Here is a 24,429-nt window from a genome sequence, read left to right on the forward strand (position 1 = left end):
TTTAAGATTTTTCTCTGGACATAAAAACACTTCAATGCCTTGGCATTTAAACAAACCTGAAATTATAACAGGAAATGCTAGTGATATTCAGGTCAGACAGCATCTATCGAGTGTGATATGACAATTGTTAAGAAACCATCCTAGGGACTCTTGCCACAGTAATTCTGCTCCATTTTTATTTTTGATTTCCAACACTTGTACTTTTTCAGAAACCTTTACCTGGGTCACTTAACACTTCATTTGTTTCTCTGTCTTCATTCGGATCAATCAATTCCTTAACAAAATTACATGGGAACAATCCAGTTTTCTCATTCAGGAGTCCTTTCCACCAGCCTTCTTCCACCTACAAGATGAAAGTTTGAGAACAACAATTAGCAGGTGACCTCCCAGGAACACAGATTTATGTGATTTATCTGGTGCTGTACATCAACAAAACTAACTGGCATTTCTAAAATTAATTAGCAAGACTATTTGTGCAACTGCAAGTATTATAGATTACAGGAAGTCAAAAAGTTGCAATTGGTCACATTCAGCTGAGCAGACAAGCCTCATTGAATAGTTCAGGCAACTTCCCTTACAGCTAAAGATTACAAATCAGTGATTACATAACCCAACTTCTCTTAAGCAACGACACTTCTCAGCCAATCGTTGCAGCAAATTTGCTCAAGTTCTTGCTAGAACATGTGGCCAATAGCAGAAAAGCGCCAATAAAAAACTTCTGTTCAAATTCAAGTTGCCTTCAGCAAGAAAAAAAGTCTCAACTCCAAAACAAATATTGTTAAACACAAATATGGAATCATGCCTACCAAAAAAGGTTATCATCATTTTTTAATCCTGTTTTTTGGTCTCATTTCACCTTCACCCCCAATTTCACACACTTTCAAAACTAAATGGAACATGATACAGTATTTCAGCTCAGTACATCCTAACAGTGAAGAATTTTTTTTTTCCCCAGCCACCACCTTACAGATTGGACCAAAATTGTGACTATTTTACATTGCAAACAACCTGACAAAGACGCCTAATTTTACTAAATAAAACTCAGAGAGGAATCCAAAGACAAACTAGTGTTTAACAGCACTGCAATTTCCACATACAAGCCAGTATCAAAGAGTGCTCCGAATTCCATTAGCCACAACTGAGGCCCAGGAGGGAGCCCTCATATTTGGTTACTTGAGGATCTCAATAGACTCTACTCAGACCTACAGCCTGATGAGAATACTACAATCTCACTGTAGAGCATAAACAGCATGGGAGAAAATACCTGCAAATAGGAGGCCAAAGTTACTGGCATTAAGAATGGAATCGAAACCAAAAGTTGCCCCCAAATGTGTGGTGGACTTGGATGGGGGAACCAGTGCACCATGGAAGAAAAACACAAAACTCTTTTTTTTCCCATATCTTGATGAAGGGCTCAAGCCAAAATGTTGGTGATGTATCTTTACCTTGGCTACATAAAGGACACTGCTCGACCTGCTGAGTTTCTTCAGCATTGTTTTTACTTCAACCACTGCACCCTCCAGTCTACAAAAGTCACCTTAAACCAGGCAGTTCCCAACAAGCAAGAGGCTAACCCCACACAGATCACCAGCTTCAATGATTCTTGGTACTTGGAGTTTCTGCTCAACAAGTGAAGAGAAATCATTTCACCATGCAAATAAGTACTGTATATTGCAAGGAGACACCATTCTCCTGAGAGGATCACTTTGGACCTAAATTTCCTGTAGAGGCAAGAGTTTAAAAGAGGCACATGATCAAAATGCTTGCTTCACTGACGAACTTGCTGCACTCAGGGAAAGAACCGATAAATATTTTTCAATCCAAAAGGGACCCAACTCCGGAACATGAATATTCCCCATACTGCTCTGGCAGAGATGAAGAATTAGTACCTCGTCAGCAAAATTCCCAAAATAAGAAATCTAATTACCAAGAGACATCAATTAAGTCAAACATCAGACTTCAAGGCAAACTAAAAGACAAAGACCACCCATCTAAGTGCATCATGAGTAGGAAAACAAATGAAACCAGAAACAATTGTTGATAGAGTAAAACCCCCGTTATCCAGAATTCAAACAACCAGCATCCTCAAGCAATTGGCAAAAAGAGGAAAATAAATAGGTCAAAATCATGTAAGTTTAAAATTGGCATACCATGACATTAGTTTGTCAATCCATGCTACTTCAAACAACTGGAAAATTTACTTAAGCAGCATCTGAAAATTCTTTTCGCTGCTGGAATCTAGGGGTTTTACTCTACATCTCTGCATAAACTCTAACCATGAAGCTCAGAACGAACTACTCTGTCTATAAGGACATCAGGACACTGGGTCCAGTAGAATCTGCCAGCATTTCCAACATGAAATTGGCAGAGATTCATTACAACCAGATCATTATTGAGATGTAATCAGGAAAACACCTCTGCTTTCAGCAGAAAGACCATTATTGAATCAACATCAGCCACATCATCTCCCTGGGTAAGGCTTCATGAGTTCCAATGAACACCACACTCTAGCTCGCCTACTATCTCCACGTCATCAAATTGGCATTAGTGGAACCAAACAAGATTATATTCAAAGTGATGCAGCTTTCCTTTGCAATTGTACTCCCAGAGCTCTAATCATTTCAGTTCACTCAACCCATGCCCTATGAGGATATGTGGAGTGAATTTGGACTTTTCTCCTTGGAGTGATGGAAGATGAGGGGTGACCTGGTAGAAGTATACAAGATGATGAGAGGAATTGATCATGTGGATGACCAGAGGCTTTTCCCCCCCCCCTCCCCCCCCACCCCCAGGGCTGAAGTGGCTAACATAAGAGGGCATAGTTTTAAAATGCTTGGGAACACAGGGGGACTTAAGAGTTACGTTTTTCTATAGAGAGTGGTGGGTGTATAGAATGTGCTGCCACTAATGGTGGTGGAGGCAGGTACAAAAGGATCTATTAAGTACATGAAACTGAAAAAATGGAGGATTATGGAGTAGGGAAATTCTAGGCAGTGGTTAAAATAGGTTATTTGGTCAGCTCCACACGGAGCATTTCTATGTTATTACAATTCAGTTAAGAACAGGGTATGCAAATTTAGGCATTAACAACATATAGCTATGGTGTTGCATTATTGTAGAAAAGTAATGCAAATGTTTTCCAAGTGGTGTTCATAATTGAGGATTCACCCTCTGAGGAAGAGCAGTCAATGCGATGAAGTTCACAGATTTTGTTTGATGTGATGCCTTGAGACTTATAGGAGAACACACTACTCATGGGTCAGCCTTGTCAGTGGCACATTTAGAGGGAAAGCAACAATACTAAGCTAGCCCAAGGATAATGGAGGAAAAAAAACATAATACAAGTTCCAATGCTAGTCACAAGAAATCATTATTGAAAAGCAGATGAAAGCCAAAAGTCCAAACAGCTACTTGATATGCCTTGTAAGAAAAAGTTTCCTGTTACAGTTTCAGGTGTGTGAAGAATTCTAACTGCATGAATAAGGAAGGTTTATATATTGGCTTTATGTGCTCTTGTTCTGGAGTGATTAGGCCAGAACAGTGAGGGGGTGGGGTGGGGGGAGGTGGCCCAGTTGGCATGGGCCTACAGCTTTGAGGGGGCCTATTCGGCCTTGGTAAAGAATATTATTGATATTGTAAAAAGTCAAGGGGGAATCCTTTAGCACAAAATATTAATCTTTTTAAAGAAGATTCATAAAAGATGAATGCAGATAAAATATAGATAAATAAATGCAGATTAGTGAAACCAACTTCTGTTCCCAATTTATTACATGCATCTCGTGGTGGCCACACACAAATAAAAATACATCTTTTCCCACTCTTCTCACGACTGCCACAACACTCGCCACGCACGCCTGATTGTTCTCACAAAGAACAGGTATCATTCATCATCAGACATGTGAAGAGGGAAGATGGCAGTTTTTCCAATAAGACGGGTGAAGAAATTACAGAGAAAATCTTAGACTTCTACTAAGTATCAATCTGAACTTTGGTCAAGCACATGTCAATGACTCTAATATGGCACAAAAGTACAGTGGTGTACAGGCTATCTCCAAGGAGAAGAAGGAGAACTGTATTTTCTCCAGATGTGCAAATCAAACTCTGAATCTCGTTGGTATGAATTGTGCTGAAGCCTGCAGTGAAGCTCTAACATTCTTTGGAATCAAACAGAAAATGTTCAGTTCGAGTCCCTAGCCATGGGAGATACTGAAAGAACACCTTCCTGTCTCACTGCAGAAAATCTCAAAGACAAGATGGTCAGCAAGAATTGGCATTTGGATAGTTTTAGAAATGCAGTGGCAGAGCCAAGTGGATTTACTCATTTGACAGCAGAGTGCAAGTCTGATCTTCAGGGAGTGATCATGAACCTAAAAAGCCTTTGATTCAGAAGAGAAAGGTAAGGCAACAAGATCTAGAAGTTCCTTTTCATCAGCATAACAAAATCTCAAAGATTTTTCTCCCAACTTTGCTCTTGTCCAATTATTACCAGATCTACATCATTAATGCAAAGAGATGGCCATTTTGAACCAGTGCCAGTCTTGAGTGCCCTCTTGGAGAAGAAACTGATGCTTTCCTCCAAAGCACGTTCAATTAATTTATAATGTTCAAAGGCTCAGTACAATGACCTTAATTGCAATTGCTTTGAAAACTGAAGGCAAACCAACATTTTTCGTGCAATCACATTTCAATTCACTCACAAAATAAAGCCAAGCTTTGATTCGGGGAAAAAGTGATTTGCTGGAGGAAGTGAAAAAAAAAAAATGATTTGATTTGAGCTACACTGATAAGCTAAATCTCCAACCATACCAGTAAGGCTGGACCTTCCATCAGAACCAACGAACTTTGAACTCAATAAGTTAGATGCAAATTTTTTACTCAAGAAGCCATTTTATATTGTTGCATCATTGTCCTAGCTAGACACAAACACAAACAAAATCTTTCCAATCTTTCATTTACTTAAGAGAACAACACTAAATGACTTTGCCAAATGAATTTGCAAATTCTGAAATGGAGATACAATGCTGGAAGCTCGAGCAAAAAACAAACTGGAGGAACTCAGTGGGTCAGGAGCATCTCTGTGCGTAAATGGACAGTCGTTGTTTTGGGCTGAGACCCTTTGTCCAGACTCAGAATTTATTGTCATGAATGTGTTACAAAGTTTGTTGTTTTGTGGCAGCGTTATTGTGCATTACAGGGGCAAAATTACATTTCCGTAAATTCTCAATTAAAAAAAATATATTAGTGAAAAAGTGAGATAGTGTCTTTGGTTCATTGTCCATTCAGAAATACAATGGTGGAGGGGAAGAAACTGTTTTTGTAGCGTTGGGTGTTCGACTTAAGGCTCCTGCACCTCCTTCCTGATGGCAGCAGTGAGAAGAGGGCATGGTCTGAGTGATGAGGGTCCTTGATGATAGAAGCTGCTTTCTTGAGACACTGCCTCTTATAGATGTCCTTAATGGAGTGAAGATTAATGCCCATGATGGTGCTGGCCAAGGTCACAACCTCTGTAGCCTTTTCCTGTCCTGTGCATTGGCACCTCCATACCAGACAGTGATGCAACAAGCCAGAATCCTCTCCACAGCACTCCTGTAGAAATTTGCAAGTCTTTGATAACATATCAAGTCTTCTCAAATTGCTAACGAAGTATAGTCGCTGATGAGCCTTCTTCATGATTACATCGACATGAAGGCCACAGGATAGATCTTCAGAGATGCTGACTTCCAGGAATTTGAATTTCTTTTCCTTTTCCATACTGACCCATCAATGAGGACTGTTTTTTGATCTCTGGGATTCCTCTTCCTGAAATCCACAATCAATTCCTTAGTTTGCTAACGTTGAATGCAAGGTTATTGTTGTGGCACCACTCAACTAGCTGATCTATCTCCCTTTCATATTCTTCCTCACTTTGTGATTCTGCCAATGGCAGTGGTGTCTTTGGCAAACATGACATTGGAATAGCGCCCAGCCACAAGGTCATGGGTGCAGGGAGACTAGAGGGGTGGGCGAAGCACATATCCCTGACATGCACCTGTGTTCATTGCCAGTAAGGAGGCGATTTTGTAACCAATTTGCACGGGCTGGGGTCTTCTGATGAGGAGGTCAAGGATCCAGTAGCAGAGGTCCAGATTTTTAAGCTTGTTGATGGGATGGATGGTGCTGAAACAGAGCGGTAAGCAATGAAAAGCAGGCTGATGTACGTGTTACTCTTGTCTAGCTGAACCAGAGAGCGGGCCAATGAGATTACAGCTGCTGTGACAGAAAGTGAATCGCAGTGGTCTCAGTCTTTACTTAGGCATGAGTTAATTCTGGCCTTGACCAACCCCTCAAAGCATTTCATCACAGTAGATGTTCATGCTACTGGCCAATAGTAATTGAAGCAGTTTGCTCGGCTGTTCTTGGGGACCAGTAAGATTGATACCCTTTTGAAGCAGGAGAATGATGTAATGAGAGATTGTGAACACTCCAGCGAGTTGGTTGGCACAGATTTTCAGTACTCTGCTATGTACGTCATTAGGGCCTGATACCTTGCGTGGGTTCACCCTCTTGAAAGATGTTCTGATGTTGGCCTCAGTGACACATCACAGGGTGCCAGCTTCCGTCGGGATTCTCATTGATACTGTTGAATTCTCCTTTTCATAATGAGCCTAAAAGATGTTCAGCTCACTGGTGAGTGAAGCCTCAAGAGCCATTTTTCAAGTTAGGCTTCGCCTTATAGGATGTAATAGCCAACAATCCCTGCTATAGCTGACAAGTATCTGATTCACTTTTTCAGAGTAGCAGGGAGATAGCAAGCAAAAAGAGGAGAGGGGGAGGGGTGAGGCAAGAGCTGACAAATGATAGATCTGATTGGCGATGAATAGGTGATTGAATCTGAGAAAAAATGAGAGCTGATGGGCAGAGAGAAATTATGGATGGGGGATAATGGGTTAAATGGGATTGTGCAAAGGGATCTAGCGAGATTAGGAGCGAGCTCATCAAGATCCGCACCCAGCACATCATTCTTCTACATTTCTTTCAGCTACAAGGTAAACCTTGTCCAATGTTCCTCGCCACTCCATTTTGCATTCACAAGACAAAGGAACAGAAGCAGGCCACTGGACCCATCGAGTCTGTTCTGTAAAACTACACTAAGCTACTCTACATTAGTTCCAATTTCCAGCCTTTTCCCCATATCCCTTGATGCCCTCACTAATGAGATACTTGTCTATTTCTTGTTTAAATACTCCCAGTGATCTGGCTTCCACTGCTCCTCAGTGACTTCTCGATCACTCATCCCTCCCCAGTCTCTTTCCGCTGCCACAAACCTTATCAATGCCTCTTCCTGTTGCCACACTGGCCTGCCTGCCTTCCAGGGTGAGGCCCATTACAGACTAAAACTACTGCCCTGCTATTTTGCCTGGGTCGTCTACAATCCAACAACATGAACATTGATTTTTCCTCCCCCTTCTGTTCCTTTCTTACTCCACATTCTGCTGCACACTCCTTTCTTTCCAAAATTCCCCTGCCCCACTTCCTCTCAAGCTCAACTATCCAATTTCTTTTCCCTCCCCAACCTCATCCATTTGCCCATCACCCATACACTCCACCTACTGGGTTTCCTATCATCTACCCCCCCCCCCCCCTACACCTCCCACCTGCCCCTTCCTTGCTTCCACTCTACACCTTCCTTTCTTTGTAGATTCCATAATCTGCCTGACCAACAATTTGTTTTGTGCTCCAGACAACCATGGATCTAAACAAGTTACCTTATCCTATAACTACGCAACTATAAAAGTCCTGAGTATTGTAATTATTATTTTAATGCCTAAAACTACCTTGGTCTCCTTTCTATTAAATCCAGATTTGGAAAATACCACTGTTCATCCCACAAGTTAAGATCATCAAAAAATAGTATTAGTAGAAATTCTGGAACTGGTTTGTCAGCATTCATCTTGCCCAATACCCAAAAATAATTCCAAACACACTTTAGAATTAAATCGAATAAATAAAATCCGTGCGTTTTTCTTTAGATCTCTATACGTGGGTGGTAGCCAGATAGAAATATACACTGCTGTTAAATCTTCATTCTCTTTTCACTCTACGTAGAGCTTAGATAATTTTAAATATTACAGGGAATGATGACCGTAAATATTTGTGTATAATGCAAAAAATTTTGTACTGAAATTTGAGTTCAAAGAGGGGGGGGTCACATTATACACAAGGTTATTATTTTAACAATTTTTTCTGCCAGGTTTAATGATAAGTAAGGTTATCAGCAGCTGCCTACATTGACTAGGTTGGGCGGGCGGGGGGGGTGGGGAGAGAGATGGCAGCGCAAATCGTGGGGTGGGAGAGGGGAGAGACTCCAGCACGACTCGGGGGGGGGGGGGGAAGATTCGCCAGCGCGTTTTGGGGGCGCGGGGAGAGACGCCAGCGCAAATCAGGTAGGCGAGGGGGGAGAGACGGCTGCATGAAGCAGGTGGGTGAGGAGGGAGATGGCAGCACGATTCAGGCAGGTGAGGGGGAGAGGTGGCATGTAGGTAAAACATTTTCTCCCTTTTTCCCCTCAAAAATGGGGGGGGGGGGGTAAATATACACAAATATTTACAGTAATTGACTTTCAATTAGCAAAAACAAAATCTTACCTCTTCAATTATTTCAATGACATCTCCAGTTTTTATTTCCAGTTCATCCTCATTTTGAGGTATGTAATCAAAAGTTGCTTCACAAAGCCGCTTTTTGGATATTCCTGTTAGGATTGACACATCAGAAATTTTTCAGCAAAACTTATAATGCCAGCAACCTGAAGCTAAAATTCATCTCAGAAAGCTGAAACTGAACAAGAACAATTTAGAATTTAAAACAGCAATGTATAACTAAATTACCATATAAAGCTGAAATATAAATGTGTCAACATATTTTTAAATTATATGATCTGCACATGCAAGATCAATTCAGATAACAGCTAAATTCTGCCACTGTTTAATATAAAAATTCAGCACTTTAAATACCAATATCTAGTGAATTTTGTAAATATTTAAACTCATTTTGAAAAAAGTTCTGAAATTGTTTATGTTGAAAAATGTTTCAAAGGGCAGCTTCACATCTTCATGAATTAATTTTACCTCAACTTGACAACCTCTCAAGCTGAAGAGGTATTTGTATCAACACAACTACTCAGGAACCAAGGGAAATTTGATGGAATCTTAACACCAGTAAAATGGTGATCTCCCTCACAATTAGAAGATCATTTTTATCCACACTGCTTGCCTGATGACTTTATTCCAAATTATTTTCAAGAAAACAGTGGAAGACACCCTGCCACAGAAGGAGCTAAACAATGCTCAATTTCAAGGGATATACGGAAGAATGAAGATGCTGGAACCTGCAGCAAAACTCATTTTGTTGGAGGAATCAGCTGGTTCTTCTTTCCCATTTAAGTTCCTTCCCACCTGTTCAGCTGGCTGAAATCACCATATGGAACAATTTATTCAGCTCCACTTACTTTCCTCATTTCAAATGTGCAGCAATGAGTACTCACATAGATCCAAGTATGCCAATCTTTTGGAGATACATGTGAAACAGACTACTTCAATTCCAATTGACCCATCCTCTTTATTCTATATCTAGTACATCAGTGACTGCTTTGGTGCTGCATTTGACACTCTGAGCTCAAAATGTTTTGTTTGCTGATCTCATCGCCATATGGTCAATTGCTGACTGCTTTCCAGATTTCTGAATCTGCATCTCAGTGGGTAGGCAAACCACAGTCATAAGCTAGAAGCCCTCAAACTCTTACAGCTGTTTTGATTAACTTCATCCAATCTGGTCTCCTGTCAGGACTCTGTTCCATTCTCCCAGTTCCTCCATCTCTGTTGTATTTACTCCAACTTTGCACACAGGTGCTCCTGCCTTCTATCCAAATCATGGATTTCAATCTCCTGAGAGCAAACCCTTGATGGCATCTCAACTATTTTCTACGCCTCTGCTGCAACCCCTTCTCCTGAACAGACCAAGTACAGAGCTCCTTTACTCCGCAGAAATAACATAAATTAAATTCTAATATGTTGGATATATGTTTGAGACACGATGAAGAAACAGGAGCCTTTTTACATTTCAACTGGCCATGCTCTAAAATGAAAACTTTTTGGGCAAATTTAAGAATTTTACTAGACCAGATTAAGGGAAACAATTGCCACAAAGTCCAGAATTGTTTCTCCTAGGAAATAGTGTGGACACGAGACCTAAAATGAGGCTGCCCAAGTACCAATCAGAATTTCTTAAAATTGCATTGGCAGTGGGCAGGAAACGCATTGTGGTTACTTGGAAGTATGATTCCCCTCAGGATAAAGCCCAATGGAATGTGGAAATCCAAGTTGTGTTCCCCTGGAGAAAATTACTTACAATCTAAGGAAGAAGTATAACATGATTTTGCAGGAATGCCACTATACTTGCTGAATCCAACATTGATTATTTAAGATACTTACTCTGTTCCTGAGTTCTACATCTTTGTCTTTCCCTTATTTGAGATCTTGGTAAGAAAAGAAATTAGATCCTCTGAAGTGGATCCCGGATCCTAACAGTTCCCTTTTCTGTTTCTTTCTCTCTTATCTATTTCTCTTTCTTTCAGTTCTTTTTTATCTTGGGGTTTTGTTTGGGGGGAGGGGGATGGGGCTGCTTGGAAATATGGACAACCTGTATCAATGATTCTTTTCATTTCAAATTATGTATTTAGGTAATGGTTAATTTTTGTTACGTTTGACCACAAAATTAAAATTAGGTATTCTAAAAAAAAGTACAGAGCTCCTCTGGCCTTTACAGTGCTGCCTGTAACAAGCTTGTATATTCTTCCCGTGTCTGTATGGGTATTCCCCAGATATTCCAGTTTCCTCCCAGCCTCTAAAACATACAGGGTTGCAGGATAATTTGGGTGTAATTATAGGCAGCACGAGTTCTATCATGTTGCAAATAAAAATTACAATTAAAAAACTTGCAGTCCACGCTTGCCCACATTCACAGATCATCTTTGCATTTTCTCCCAGTTTCAACAGCGCTCCACAGCTAGATACGTACCCCACCTCCCTTTAAACATTTCTAATGCACTGTTCCTTTTGACTCACAGGTTTACTCTTCTTTCCACATTGAACATTTTGCATCTATGGCACTTTCCTATGCAACACTCATCTTTTTACCTATTCCCCTACATAGGGGCCTCATCCTTCCAGGTGAAGCAGTAATTCACTTGCATTTATTCAACTCTAGTCCATTGGTTTCAATGTTCACAATGTGGTGTCATTCATATTGGAGGAACCAAACAGTTTGGTTGATCACTTTGCAGAACACGTATTCAGTCTGCTGGAGTGACCATGAGCTTCCTGCCCTTCTATCTGTCACTGCCCTTCTCTAACCCACGCCAACTCAGATCTACCTGTCGCCTCCTGCATTGATATACTGGCACAATGCATGTTTCAGGCACAATCCCTGATCTTTCATCTGGGCTAATTGAAGCATTCCAGACTCGATATGGAATTCTCCAACTTTAGATAATTTGGTGGCTCTGTCCACATTAGAAATTACTATTTTGGCTACAAGTTATCCATCTTTGATTTTAGCTGAGTTTTTTGTTCTCCACAAAGTATAGCCTGACCTGCCGGCTGCTTCCCATCGCCCACTGTGAAAGACCCATATATCACACAAAGCAGCTAACTGCCTATTTGTCCTTGTCCTACCCCCATTAGACATTTTCTCTGTCCCATAAATCCCAAATGACAACTTTGTTGTCTTAATTTCTCCCTCACCTCTTTTCCAATACTCATGAAAGGTCTCCAATGAAAATTGTGGACTCTTGGTTTGGTGCTGCATGTTGCTAGCAGTTTGTGATATTATTTAAGATTTCCAGCAGCTTTCTTATTCCCCCCCCCCCCCCACCACGTAAAAGTAAGCCCCATATTTCTGGATGCTACCTTCAAAAAACACTGTAAAAAGTGAGGCCATGGGCAAAACCTTGAGGTTCAAATTGTAGCCAAACATTTAGAGCAGGTTGGTGGAATTGGAAGCATTGGCCAGGATATTCAAATGTGAGTGGAGTGAATACCAGAAGAATTGAGAAATAGACAAATTAGAATTCAAGTTAGAACAAAAATGATGGTAGGATTTCATGTGTTCTTGATAACTAGAAAGTTTGATTCTCAGACTTCAACCATACTGCTTTGTGAATAATCCACCAGGAGTTAAGAGTGGAAGGATGATCGAAGACTTGAGAATGTACTTTGCATTCAATAATCCACATAGCCATTGCAAAATTTCACTGCAATCAAAGGAACCTGTCCAGACACTTCCTAATTGTATAAACATTATATAAAGCAGTCTTCACATGATCTATTTTTGTACAAGCACCAGTGATGCCTTTGCACACATTTGTTGGAAAATAGTCCAACAAAATATCTTGCAGCACCTTGAGAGAGAAACTGTGAAAGGACCAAATATCTAATAATTTACTGACAAGAGTAAGCAAGGAAAATGTCAGCAAGTGACAGATAATGAATTAATGCAACTCAAGTGAAATAAATAATTTTTTCTGAACTGTTAACTGTATTTACCTCTACCCAAAACATTAAATGACTGCAATACTAGTTCTGTATTTGGGGAAGGGGAATCTTAGAAATTTGAATGGCCTTTTTCCCAAGTTTTATTTTGGCCCTCGTGCAAATGATCAGGCTATTATTCAAACCAAGGGAAGTTGTTATGCTGGTAAAGGAACTTGGTTGGCCAGTGTGAGGGTTCTTGATCAGTGTTAGGAAATTTTTTCTGAATGCACGCGTTTGTACACAATTAGGCAAGAACAAGGACCAAGTCCATCGAGCAAATAGTCAAAAATTTGATTCTAAACAGTGGTTCTCAACCTTTTTCTTTCCACTCACATACCACTTTAAGTAATCCCTATGCCATCGATGCTTAAGGTGGTATGTGAGCGGGACGGGAAAATTGAGAATCACTGCTCTAGACCCAATTGCTACTGAAATATTTTGCTTGAAAAAAATTGTCAATGGCCTACTTCCTTTGGAGTTATGATACCATGCACACAATGATTATAATTGGTTTTCAAATTTTTCTTTCCATACACATACCACCTTACACAATACCTTACTAATCACAGAGCACCTATGGCATAGGGAATACTTAAAGTAGTATGTGAGCAGAAAGAAAAAGGCTGAGAACCATTGCTCTAAACTTTTAGTTATTCTTCCTTTTGGAAAAACAAGAGTATATGATCCCTATAAGTTGATTTACTGACTAAGCAAAGCACCCGTAAATCCAAGCTCTGAAAACCTGTTCCCAATGCACTAGTTCAGAAACATAATTGTAAAAGATCTCAATAAGGAACATACAAACTTTCAAAGAAAATATTGAAATCAGATTAGTCTAAAATATCAACATTTCCAATCTCTAAATTATTAGATTCAAATTATGGAAAAGATCACTGTTGCTTCTGAATACTAGCCAACATCAACAAAATATCCAGTTAAACCCTTGAGGTGTTGTTGATCTGAGACCTAACACTGTTAACCTGCTTTTAACCTCTTATTTTAATAATTTTGTTGACATTTAATGACTAACCTTAGATTTAGAAATAAAAAATTTGCCCATCAAATTTCGACTGCAACCAACGTGCAAAAACAAGTCCACCATGTTTTGCACAAGGAAATAAGTTTCCTAGCAATTTTCCTATTTAATAAAACATTTGACTCCAGCCTTGGATTTACCCACACCTACTGTATTTATTTATTCCACCAACTGAAATCTTGATCAAATAACCAACATTCTGCAAAATGCAACTGTGGTTCATGCAATTTCACTTTAATCTTCTGATTAAGGAACATTACAGATTCGAAAGGATTTGTATCTATTCTACAAGCATGAAATGGTTATCTACTCAATTGCTTAAAGCAGGTAGCTGCACAGAACTGAAGAGCCAATCGATCATTAAAATTTTATTCACAGGTACAGAAAGTGCACAGAAGAGTAACTGAATGTTTCCAATCATGTCGAGATTATGAGAATACAAGCAAATAGAAAGGGTACTAAATTTAAAGCATTGGAGCACCATGAGCATCACTGGGAACAAGAATGTGGTGTGTTCAAATCCACCCATCACTCCCACTAATCTCCATTTGTGACACCTACTCCGACCACCCTCAAAAGGGCCAACACTCTGGCCTTGCTGAAGTGTGGATTTCACCAGCTCAGATAACTTGCACCATGTTAATACTAGGCACTTTCAAGCAGGGAAAACACCCGTCTATAAAGGCAGAGGTTCTTTTCCCTTATGCTTAAAGACGTACCTCTCTGAATGTGCCATGGCTGGCTCTGAGGCAATGATTCCAACCCTTCTCGGGAAAGGATAATCGGCAGAGCACTGTGCTCCGCTGCCTGACCTGAATGTTCAGCCACTGCAAGAGGCTGTTTAGAAGCAGGCTGATGACGCTGTCAGCCTGCGATCCATCTCCCCACTCACCTTCCATGACCCCCTCAAGGCAGCGGGGGCCAGCGGGAGCCATCCCGCTGGCGGGAGCCTCGCCAGGCGCTTCGGCCTTCAGGGCCGCTCAAAATGCGGCAGAGTAATGGCTGTCTTCCCTACCCATAATCCTCCACGCAGCTGGAACTGTTCTGGCAAACAGAGTAGTTCCAGTTGCGAGGGGGATATGGGTAGGGAAGACACCCATTGCTCTCTGCATATTTATGACAGGTGGCGCTACGGAACCAGTCACCCTGCCTCCATCAGATCCAGAGGGGCGCCTCTTGATATGAATGCGACACAGGAGCAGCCTTTTAGGGCTGCTGTCTGAAAGGTAAGTTTTAATTTTTTGATCCACTCTTGGAGACCTGACATGAAATGGCCTACTCTTAATGAATGAGACACTGCCAACATAGTATTTAATTCTAGTGCCCCTTTCTCTCTTGAAAGTAAATATTTAAATGCAGAGGTTGGTTGGTTGACTTGCTAATCAGGATATGTTCAAAAGTATGAATGATTTAACTCTGGTGAAAGGCGTCAAAACACGTTTCTTGTCTCATCATTCCACTTCATTCCCGGTCCAGCTGCTATAGGAAGTCCAAATTAGATTCAGGCTCTGAATTATGTTTTTTTTAAAAGATAGAATTTGCGCGATTTTACCATTCTGAAGAATGTCCGACATCTCGGCATTGGTCGTTCACACACAACTAACCAAAACTTGAAATCTCCGTTTCCTTACGTGAGTTTAAACAGCATACCAGAAGTGCGGTAATTAAAGAGGCGGGACTTGCAACATCAATATGTGCTATTCATTAGTCCGTTGTTCACTGAATGTCTGTAGTTCAGTTTAGACTGCAGACATTCCATTAAATTTACTAGGGGTCTTGGTGGTAAAATATCGGAACAGGAATGGAACCCTCATTCCCATTCCGACCTTTTCACACAGGAAAAAGGCAATAATTTCCTGGGCCGTGCAAAATAACATAAAGCTTAATATCAATGAGCAATGTATGCTAACTCACCTAAGTAGCAAATCAGTAATAAATCCTACAGATTCAAATTGAAGAGAGATTTGGATTAGAATGTGCCAACAATTGGTCTGAAAGAAAAGGTCATTATCCAAAGACAAATTAAATAGCTCCTGCCCAAGTAAGATACCCACAGACCAGATTAACCCTCTGGCTTCAAATACTATGCAAATGCATATAAATAGAAACAACTGAGGAGCCAGAGTTTGTCTGGCACTTCCAAAGAGGACAATCTTCTGAGAGATGAAAGTAGTAATTCACCAGAGGGAACAAGAGCACCAAACAAGAATTTACAAAGAAATTTAACTTTCCCTTCAGCATACTTCGAATAGGGAGAACATCAGGTATGAAATAACATGTACAAATTCCGATGCCAACAAGTTTAGATGGGTGGCTTCAAGTTTCTGTCAGATAGCATCAATTCCAATAACATTCTAACAGACAATAATTTTAACTGTAAGGAAAAGTACATATCTGCCACTCTCTCAAATCTTCCTGTCTTAACACTGAATATTCCTTAGGATAGGACAGCAAGTTTATTGTCACAGATACAGGAAGAAGTGTACTTTTGCAGGCAGTCTCACAAGTCAACTCTAACAATGCATAGAGCTGTACAAAGTAGAAGAGAGTACAGTTAGAGTATAGAGTTACAGTGCAAGAATCAATTAGAACAGTGGTGGACAACATAGAAGCACCTGTTTGAAGGTTCACCCAGGAGCCTGATGATTGCAGAAAATAAACTATTCAGAAGCCTGCTGGTACACTATTACCCCCTCTTGAACCTTCTTAATGGGAGAAGAAATGCATTCAGGATGAGATGCATTCTTCAGTATGGTTGCTTCCTTTCTAAGGCAGCTGGTGTAGGTGGAGTCCACATTGGAGAGGGAGGCAGTGGCGGATTAATTACCACCCAGACTGAGGCTGAGCTTTAGTAAGCCCTCCTCCTCCTCCTGACCTTGCCATCTGCTAACCCTGAGTAATTTGAAAAGTCTGTTAGTTACAAAAAAATAAATAAAATAAATTCTAAAAAGTCTTGATACAAAATAGCAGAGGAGAAGGGAGAGTATTTTTTTTTAAAATGTAAACTTCAGCTCCACAGAAATAGAGTGATAGTTAAGACTCGTTACCTCCTGTGGACGCTGCAAGACCTGCTGAGTTTCTTCAGCGTTTCCATGTTTTTACTTTGCATAAGAAGGGCAGTCCCCCTCAGGGAGGCCAGCGTGCAGGTGCGAGGGAGCATGATTGACCATTTTCATTGCCGAATCCACTGGGGAGAATGGGACACGTGGTGGCAATTGGCTTGGGAGGCTGGTCCAAAAGAATGACAGGTTTCCGAATTCGAACATTGGTGGAAGATGGGGAGCGGGGATGAGTGGGCGGGTATTGTGTGTGATGATGTAATTACGGGAGATCACATGGTTTAGTTGCAGTTCGTGTATTTTTTTGGCGAGATGGAACAGTTTCTGCATTGTGGGTAAAAATGCTGACATCTCTCTTGCTGTGCCTCATGTTAAGAATTCTGCTCCAGCAGCACTGCACCAGCCTGTGACGATTGTGACAGGTCACCTTACCTTCAGGCCCCTAGGCTTCAGCCTACTCAGCCTAATGGTTAATCCGCCACTAGAGGGAGCTTTTTGTGAGGTTCTGAGCTACAAATATTTAAATATCACACACACTCCTGCACTTCGAAGGGGGCACAGATGTGAAACGTGGACTTGCATGAACCATGATGACAAGCCTGAATCACTATGTCTCTGCATAATGAGGGAGTCCCACTATTTTCTAATCAAAATGTTGTAGGTCTTGCAGCATCCATAGATGGAGGGAGAATCAAAAAAGGGAATGTGGATTATGAAAAAAAATTAGAATAAAATATATAATTATAAAAACTTTTCTGTCCATTTTCACAAAGTGGAAATGAGGAGGATGAGAATGGGAAATTGATAATGGGTAATGAGGCTTTGATTCATCATTTTCTGTCAGTCTTCATGGTGGATGATATGTCTACCTCGCCAAAGACAGATATTATGGATGTGATAAAAGGTGAGTCCTGAAGCATTAGCTATCACCAGAGGTAATACTGAGTAAATGTGACAGTCTAAAGGTAGACAAGTCCCCTGGTCCTTATGGAAAGCATCCAAGGATACTGAAAGAGATGGCAGAATTTATGGCAGAGGCTTTGATGATATTTTATCAAAAATTTCTGGGCTCTGCACAGGTCCTGGCAGACTGGAAGACAGCAAATTTCATGACAATATTTAAAAAAGGTAGTCAGCAAAAGGCAGGGCCATTGGTTTGACATCTGTAGTTGGGAAAATGCTTGAAGCTATTATTAAAGAAGAAATCGTGAAGCATTGGGAGCAAAATGGATCAATCAGGCAGATGCAGCAAAGGCAGGTCCTGTTTGACAACTAGAGTGCTGTAGAGGGGAGCAGATGGACCTTGTTTACTTAGATTTCCAGAAAACGTTTGACAAGGTGCTGCATAAAAGACGTACACAGCATAAAGAAGCATTGAGTTGGGGGGTGGTGATGTATTAGCATGGATAGAGGATTGGTTAACCAATTGAAAGCAGAGAGTTGTAGTACTGGGGTTTATCAGGTTGGCAATTAGTGATAAGCGAGGTGCCCCAGAGGCCAGTGCTGGGCCCGCAACAGTTCACGATAATCAACGATGATGTGAAAGAGGGGACAGTGTAGCGTATCCGAATTGGCTGATGACGCAAAATTGAGTGAAGAAGAAAACTGTGCAGAGGATATAGTGAGTCTGCAGAGAGAAAGAGATAGATTAAGTGAGTGGGAAAGGTTCTGGTAGATGGAGTATAACACTGGTATATGTGACATAATCCACTTTGGAAGAAAAAATAGATCATATTATTATTTAAATGGTAAGCAATTGCAGCATGCTGTCACGCAAAATGACTTTGGAGTGCTTGCGTGTGAATCGTAAAAGGTTGGTTGGCAGGTGCAGCAGGCTATCAAGAAGGTAATTGGAATGTTGGCCTTCATTGTTAGAGGGAATGAATTTGGGAGCAAGGAGGCTTTACTGCAAGGTACTGGTGAAGCTGCATCTGGAGTACTGCGTGCAGTTCTGGTCTCCTTACTTGAGGAAGGAGGTACTGGCTTTGGAGGTGGCGCAGAGGAGATTCCAGAGATGAGGGGTTTAGCCTATGAGGAGAGATTGACTCATCCGGGACTGTACTCGCTGGAATTTAGAAGATTATAAGGGATTTTATAGAGACATATACAATTATGAAAGGCAGATACAATTAAGATAAAAGTAGGTAAGTTGTTTCCATTGTTGGGGGAGACTAGAACAAGATTCAGAGTGGTAGATTTAGGACAGAGATGAGGAGGAACTGGTTTTACCGGATGGCAGTAGGCTACACTGCAACATGCAAACAACTAGTTACCCACATAAAAGATGTCAGATTACAGTTTGCCAAGAGGTATTTTAAAAAGCATGCAGAATTCTGAAAAAATGTCTTGGGCACAGATGAGACCAAGATTAACCTGAATCAGAGTGATGGCAAGAGCAAAGTGTGGAGATGTAAAGGAACTGCCCAAGATCCAAACTATACCACCTTTGCTATGGTTTACATCTTGCAGTGTAGCCTCTGTATTTATGTTCATGAAATATTCTGCAGACAGCAGTCATTAACACATCCACACCTGCTTCCTAAAGAGTGTTCCTGATCTGTCAAGCATACGTTTGGGGATTTTTCTTCATTGTGATGAGAATTTTCTGTCATCAGCAGTGGAGATCTTCCTTGGAATACCCGTCTGAGCTCACTCGTACGCCCTTTCTTCTTAATGATATCCAAACCGTTCATTTTGATAATTTTAAGGTTTCGGCAATGTCTATTATTGTTTTCTTATTGTTTTTCAGCTTCATAATTGCTTATTTGACTTTCAGTGGCACAACTCTGGTCCTCACAATGAAAAATGACAACTCCAGACTCCAAACTGATCGAAAGCTTAGAAGTAAACCTAGCTCTCTTATACCTGCACCAATGAAGCAATTAAACATACTGGAGTCCAGTGAAGCTAAATGTTCCAAACATTATGGTGCCCTGAAATGATGGGATTATGTATAAAAAGTGCTGTAATTTCTTCATGGTCAAACCAAAATGTATACAAATAATCTCAAATAAAATCTGCATTGTGCACTTTAATTACCTGTAAATTGCTTGATTACAAATTTAAAACCATGGAGCACAGGGCAAAAAAAGGAAAAAAAAAGTGTCTTTGGCCTAAACATTATGGAGGGCACAGTATGTTCTTATAAATGACATTTCAGGACTGACCCCTTCTTCAGATTATGAGCAAAAAGGCAGGCGTCTGATTAAAAAGGGAGGAAAGGGCCGAGGTGGAGAGCAGCACATGCCAAAAGACAAAAAAAGGCCATTATTGGATGCAGATAGGACAGGAGAGGAAAGGTCAGAATTGATTGTGAGTGGGGGTAGGCTCTTTAAATGAAGAGCTGGAAGAAAGGAGAATGAGAAAGGGAAAGAGATCTAGAAGAAAGGAGAAGTAAAGATAGGAGGAGGGCTGACAGAAATAGGAAGATGATGTTAATGCCTCCTGGTTGGAGATTCCTGACTGAAAACTAGGAGTTTTTCCTCCAATTTGCCAGTGGTCTCAGTCCGGCAGTTCATGAGACCAGGGACAGACATGTTGGTATTGAAATGGATTGCCACTGGGAGATCCCTGCTATTGAAGGTGCTAAACAAAGTGATCTCAAAGTCTGCATCCAGTCTCTCCGACATAGAAGAGACGACTGCAGGAGCACCAGATGCATTAGATGACCCCTGCAGATTTTCAAGTGAAGTGAGGCTCTGTCTGTTGCAATAGTGATATCTCCCAATGGAAACCCATTTCAATTTCCTGCCCTTTTCCCAGGCCAACATGCATGCCCATGGTCTCGTGCACTGCCAGAATGAGACCACCTGCAAATTGGAGAAACAACCTTGCATTCCATCTGAGCACCCTCCATCCTGATGGCATTAACGTCAACGTCTCCAGTTTCCATTGACCTCTCCAGCCCCCCACCACCCACAAATTGGAGAAACAACCTCGCATTCCATCTGAGCACCCTCCATCCTGATGGCATTAACGTCAACGTCTCCAGTTTCCATTGACCTCTCCAGCCCCCCACCACCCCTGCCTCTCCCCTTCCCCATCTCCATTTCCTCTAGTTCTGTCTCTCTCTTTCCATTTCACCTCTTCTCCGACTCTGCATTCACAGAGCCACACACGTCCCCCTCGCCCACCCCCCATCAATTCTCACCTGTCCTATCCATATCCAATTATCTTTCGCTGGCCTTTGCCTCCTCCCCCCACCCCCCCCTGTCCTTTCCTCCCTTCTTCCCCAGCTGTTTTGTTCAGGTGTTGTTTGTTTCTACTTTGAAGAAGGGCTCAGGCCCAAAACGACAGTTGTAAATTTTTACCTCCTATGGACCCTGATGAGTTCCTCCAGCATTTCTGTGTTTCTACTACAATCACACTGTCTGCAGACTTTCAATGTTTCAATCCACTGTTTTCTAGCTGACATTTGATTGAAAATGGAAACTTTTCATGGATGCATATCTGAATGGAAGCTCCGGCCAGATGGGAGGCATAACAGAATAGAACACTCACCTGCTTATTCCAAAATTACATAATTTAGCATCTCTATTAAGTAAAACATATGAACACTAATACTGAAAGGTGGCTGGATATTGATCGAAGCTTCTCAACAAAATTGTGGAATTCATGACGGAACATTTTATCTTTAACTTTTTGAGCAATGTTGACATTTCTCCTGGAAGTCCCTTGATGTTATCTGGAGAATGATGATGGGATTGTACCTACTCCTCTTGAACCCTACCTAAAACAAATGAGCCAGCTATCTGGTGCGTCCTATCTTTCTCAATAAGAAATGCTGCCTGGTACCCACTGAGGCTTGTTACAGCGGAGATGTTTCCTAGCCCATTCCAAAGAATTGGAGGAAAAACACCCAGTTTTCAGTCTGGAATCTCCAACCAGGAGGAGGACTTCAGCGATGATCTCAATGCAGCAGAAAAAAGGATGAGCAAGCACCACATATAGCTTTTCAATGCAGGTTCATTCATGTGACTTCCTCGGACCAATTGCATGTCAGCCTCACCAGTGGGCAGATCTGACAGCCCTCCTCCTATTTTTACTTCTCCTAGATCTCTTTCCCTTTCTCATTCTCCTTTCTTCCAGCTCTTCATTTAAAGAGCCTACCCCCACTCACAATCAATTCTTACCTTTCCTCTCCTGTCCTATCTGCATCCAATAATGGCCTTTTGTCTTTTGGCATGTGCTGCTCTCCACCTCGGTCAGCCCTTTCCCCCCTTTTTAAGCATCAACCACATTGTTGTGGGTTTTTTTAAAATCAAACATACACCCAGACTGACTGCAGATTTCCCTTTGCTAAAGAACATTTGTGAACTTGGTGGGATTTTACAAACCTTCAGTATTTTACGTCACCTTAATCCATTTTAGGTTTTTATTCCATGTTTATTTTACAATTTTAATTCCCCAGCAGCTTTGATGGCACTTGAATTTGCTGATGTAATGGATACCTGCTCACAATTATGTGACCACTGGCAACCATCTAGTCCTTGTGCATTTCTCTGCCTTGCTTTTCACTAATAGGCACTTGCTAATTCTTCATGCTCCAGACTACATTAGGAAGTGAACTATAAATGCTCAATATTCTGAATGGTATAAGACAGACATCATTTGTTCCACAGACTCTGACATTTTTTTGTTCATCTGGGTCATCAAGTTTAATACATTCCAAATGTCTAGATGAACTCTGTCCCCAGTTCTAACACCAAAAAAAAACTACTCTGGATACATTCTGCAATGAATGGATTCAAAATGCAATTAATTTCTTTTTGGTCTCCAAATTCATCATAGGAATTAACACGTTTCTTCAATCAAATTCTTTGCACACCCCCAGCAGAACTTTAACGTCACACTGAGGCTGTGCTGGGCTGCCTGAGGTGCCATTGGAGGCCATCTGTCATCTCAGTGAGACATACAAAATTCCATTGCTCAATGCAAAACAGAAAAAAAATGCCCAGTTTACATTCCTTTCTCAATCAAAACCACAAAAACATGATGTGGTCATTGATCCATTCTTCAATGAGACCTTGCTTGCTTAGACATGAATCAATGACTGCTCCATTTCCTTTACTGCAGAAATAACTAAGCATTAGTTGCTTGCTGAGTACCTCAAAACACATAATCCCTGGCCTATGAACTACTCACAATGAAGAAGACACATTCATTGTAGCACCAAGAATCTCATTCATTCAACTGAAGCATAAAGAAACCATAGTGAAAAGCATGAGGGCGCCATTAACTAAACCCTCTTGTGCAAGTGGTGTGGATTGTGACCTCTGGAACCTCGTTGGAATGTGGATTGGGATCATGTGACATCTCCAACAAGCCTGAGATCAGAAGTGACCTCACCTTCCCACCTGTGAGGCTAAAGTGTGATTGGCCCTTGCCTCTGACAACATGATTGGTCCTCTGGTGTCAAAAATCATTGTCAGATCTGCCCACTGGTGAGGCTGACACGCAATTGGTTTGAGGAAGTCACATGAATGAACCTGCATTGAAAAGCTATATGAGGTGCTTGCTCATCCTTTTTTCTGCTGCATCGAGATCATCGCTGAAGTCCAGGCTGCATGCCAAGGGCTGCACCATAGGGCCCACTGCGATTGGCACAGCCTAAATCCTGAGCCATGGCTGATGCTGGAAACCAGGTTCATTTGATATACTTGTTAGTTGGAATTAATTTACTGCTCATTAGTGCGCTGTGCCTATGGGTGGATTTGTGTTTAACCTTTGCATTCAGAATCGAGAAATGAGAATGTTTAGCAGTGATTTATTTGTACCCAATGTGTAGTTATTTGTGAAAAAAATCCTGGAGAACTCAGCAGGTCAAAAAGTGCCTTTATGTAGCAAAGGTCAAGATACATCACCAACATTTCAGGCTTGAGCCCTTCATTAAGGTGTTTTTTCACTTAACCACAGAGTCAACAGAATCTTATGCTTTACCTGTAGTTATTTTTGTATTGTTGCTGTGTATGTAAGTTTGTGAATGTGTTCCCTTTTGGTGAATTCCCTGTGTGTAAATAAAGACCACTGTTAGTTCATAACACATATCCAGCCTTAACTCTCTTTGAACCCTTTGAACTTATTCTTTAAAACAATACTCCATTATCATCTTGTCTATTTCACAATCTGTAGGTGTCACCTAAGCATCACCTCAGAACTCATAGAACTAAGTGAGAGCAAATCATTCTTGATCCCAAAGGTGCTGCCAAGAGTATCCACTGTTTAATGGAACACTAAGGTTGTGAAATGTGCTTTAATTGAGGCACAGAAATAAATTTTCTAGTTCTCATTGTTATAAGCCCAGAGGACCCCAAAACCCAGCAGCAATAAATATTCACCAAGACAAATGGTAACTTAAAAATGTTGCTTTTAATTATCTTTAAACATGAAAATAGAATTAAACTTTAACTCATCTCTATTAACTTATCTAACTTTACTTAATGCCCTTCTAATTCTAAGCACACGTGTGTGTAATATGTGTATAAGTTCAGAAAAGTTATTTGGTTCACAGTCCAATCTCACTTCTCATTCCTTCAAGTTCACTGATTGCAAGCAATTCTTATTCTGTGCACAGAATTTAACATTTATGAACTTAACCAGACTTTGGTGCTTGAAAGGTAAATGGTTACTGCTCAGGAAGGTTCTTGTCAGTTTTCAGAGAGAGATTTGTTGTTCGCTGTACACCCACAACTGATTCCTTCTGATCAGCCACTCCAGTGCCTTGCTGACAAAACTTTCCCCTTCAGCGTTCTCCAGATCATAACCTCTT

The 24,429-nt window shown here is 41.0% G+C and overlaps 1 protein-coding gene across 3 annotated transcripts in view; it reads right to left on the reverse strand.

Annotated features, from left to right (window-relative positions):
- Positions 1-24,429, reverse strand: part of cd2ap (CD2-associated protein) — a 187,673-nt gene that overhangs the window by 55,214 nt on the left and 108,030 nt on the right. For all 3 annotated transcript variants that reach the window (XM_069886760.1, XM_069886759.1, XM_069886761.1), the window contains 2 exons: positions 8,625-8,728; positions 220-343 (listed from right to left, as the gene is read on the reverse strand). In XM_069886760.1, coding sequence (XP_069742861.1) covers positions 220-343; positions 8,625-8,728 — 228 coding nt within the window. The remainder of the gene's footprint in view (positions 1-219; positions 344-8,624; positions 8,729-24,429) is intronic.

The sequence above is a fragment of the Narcine bancroftii genome, chromosome 6, assembly GCF_036971445.1.
Source record: "Narcine bancroftii isolate sNarBan1 chromosome 6, sNarBan1.hap1, whole genome shotgun sequence".
Classification (NCBI taxonomy): domain Eukaryota; kingdom Metazoa; phylum Chordata; class Chondrichthyes; order Torpediniformes; family Narcinidae; genus Narcine; species Narcine bancroftii.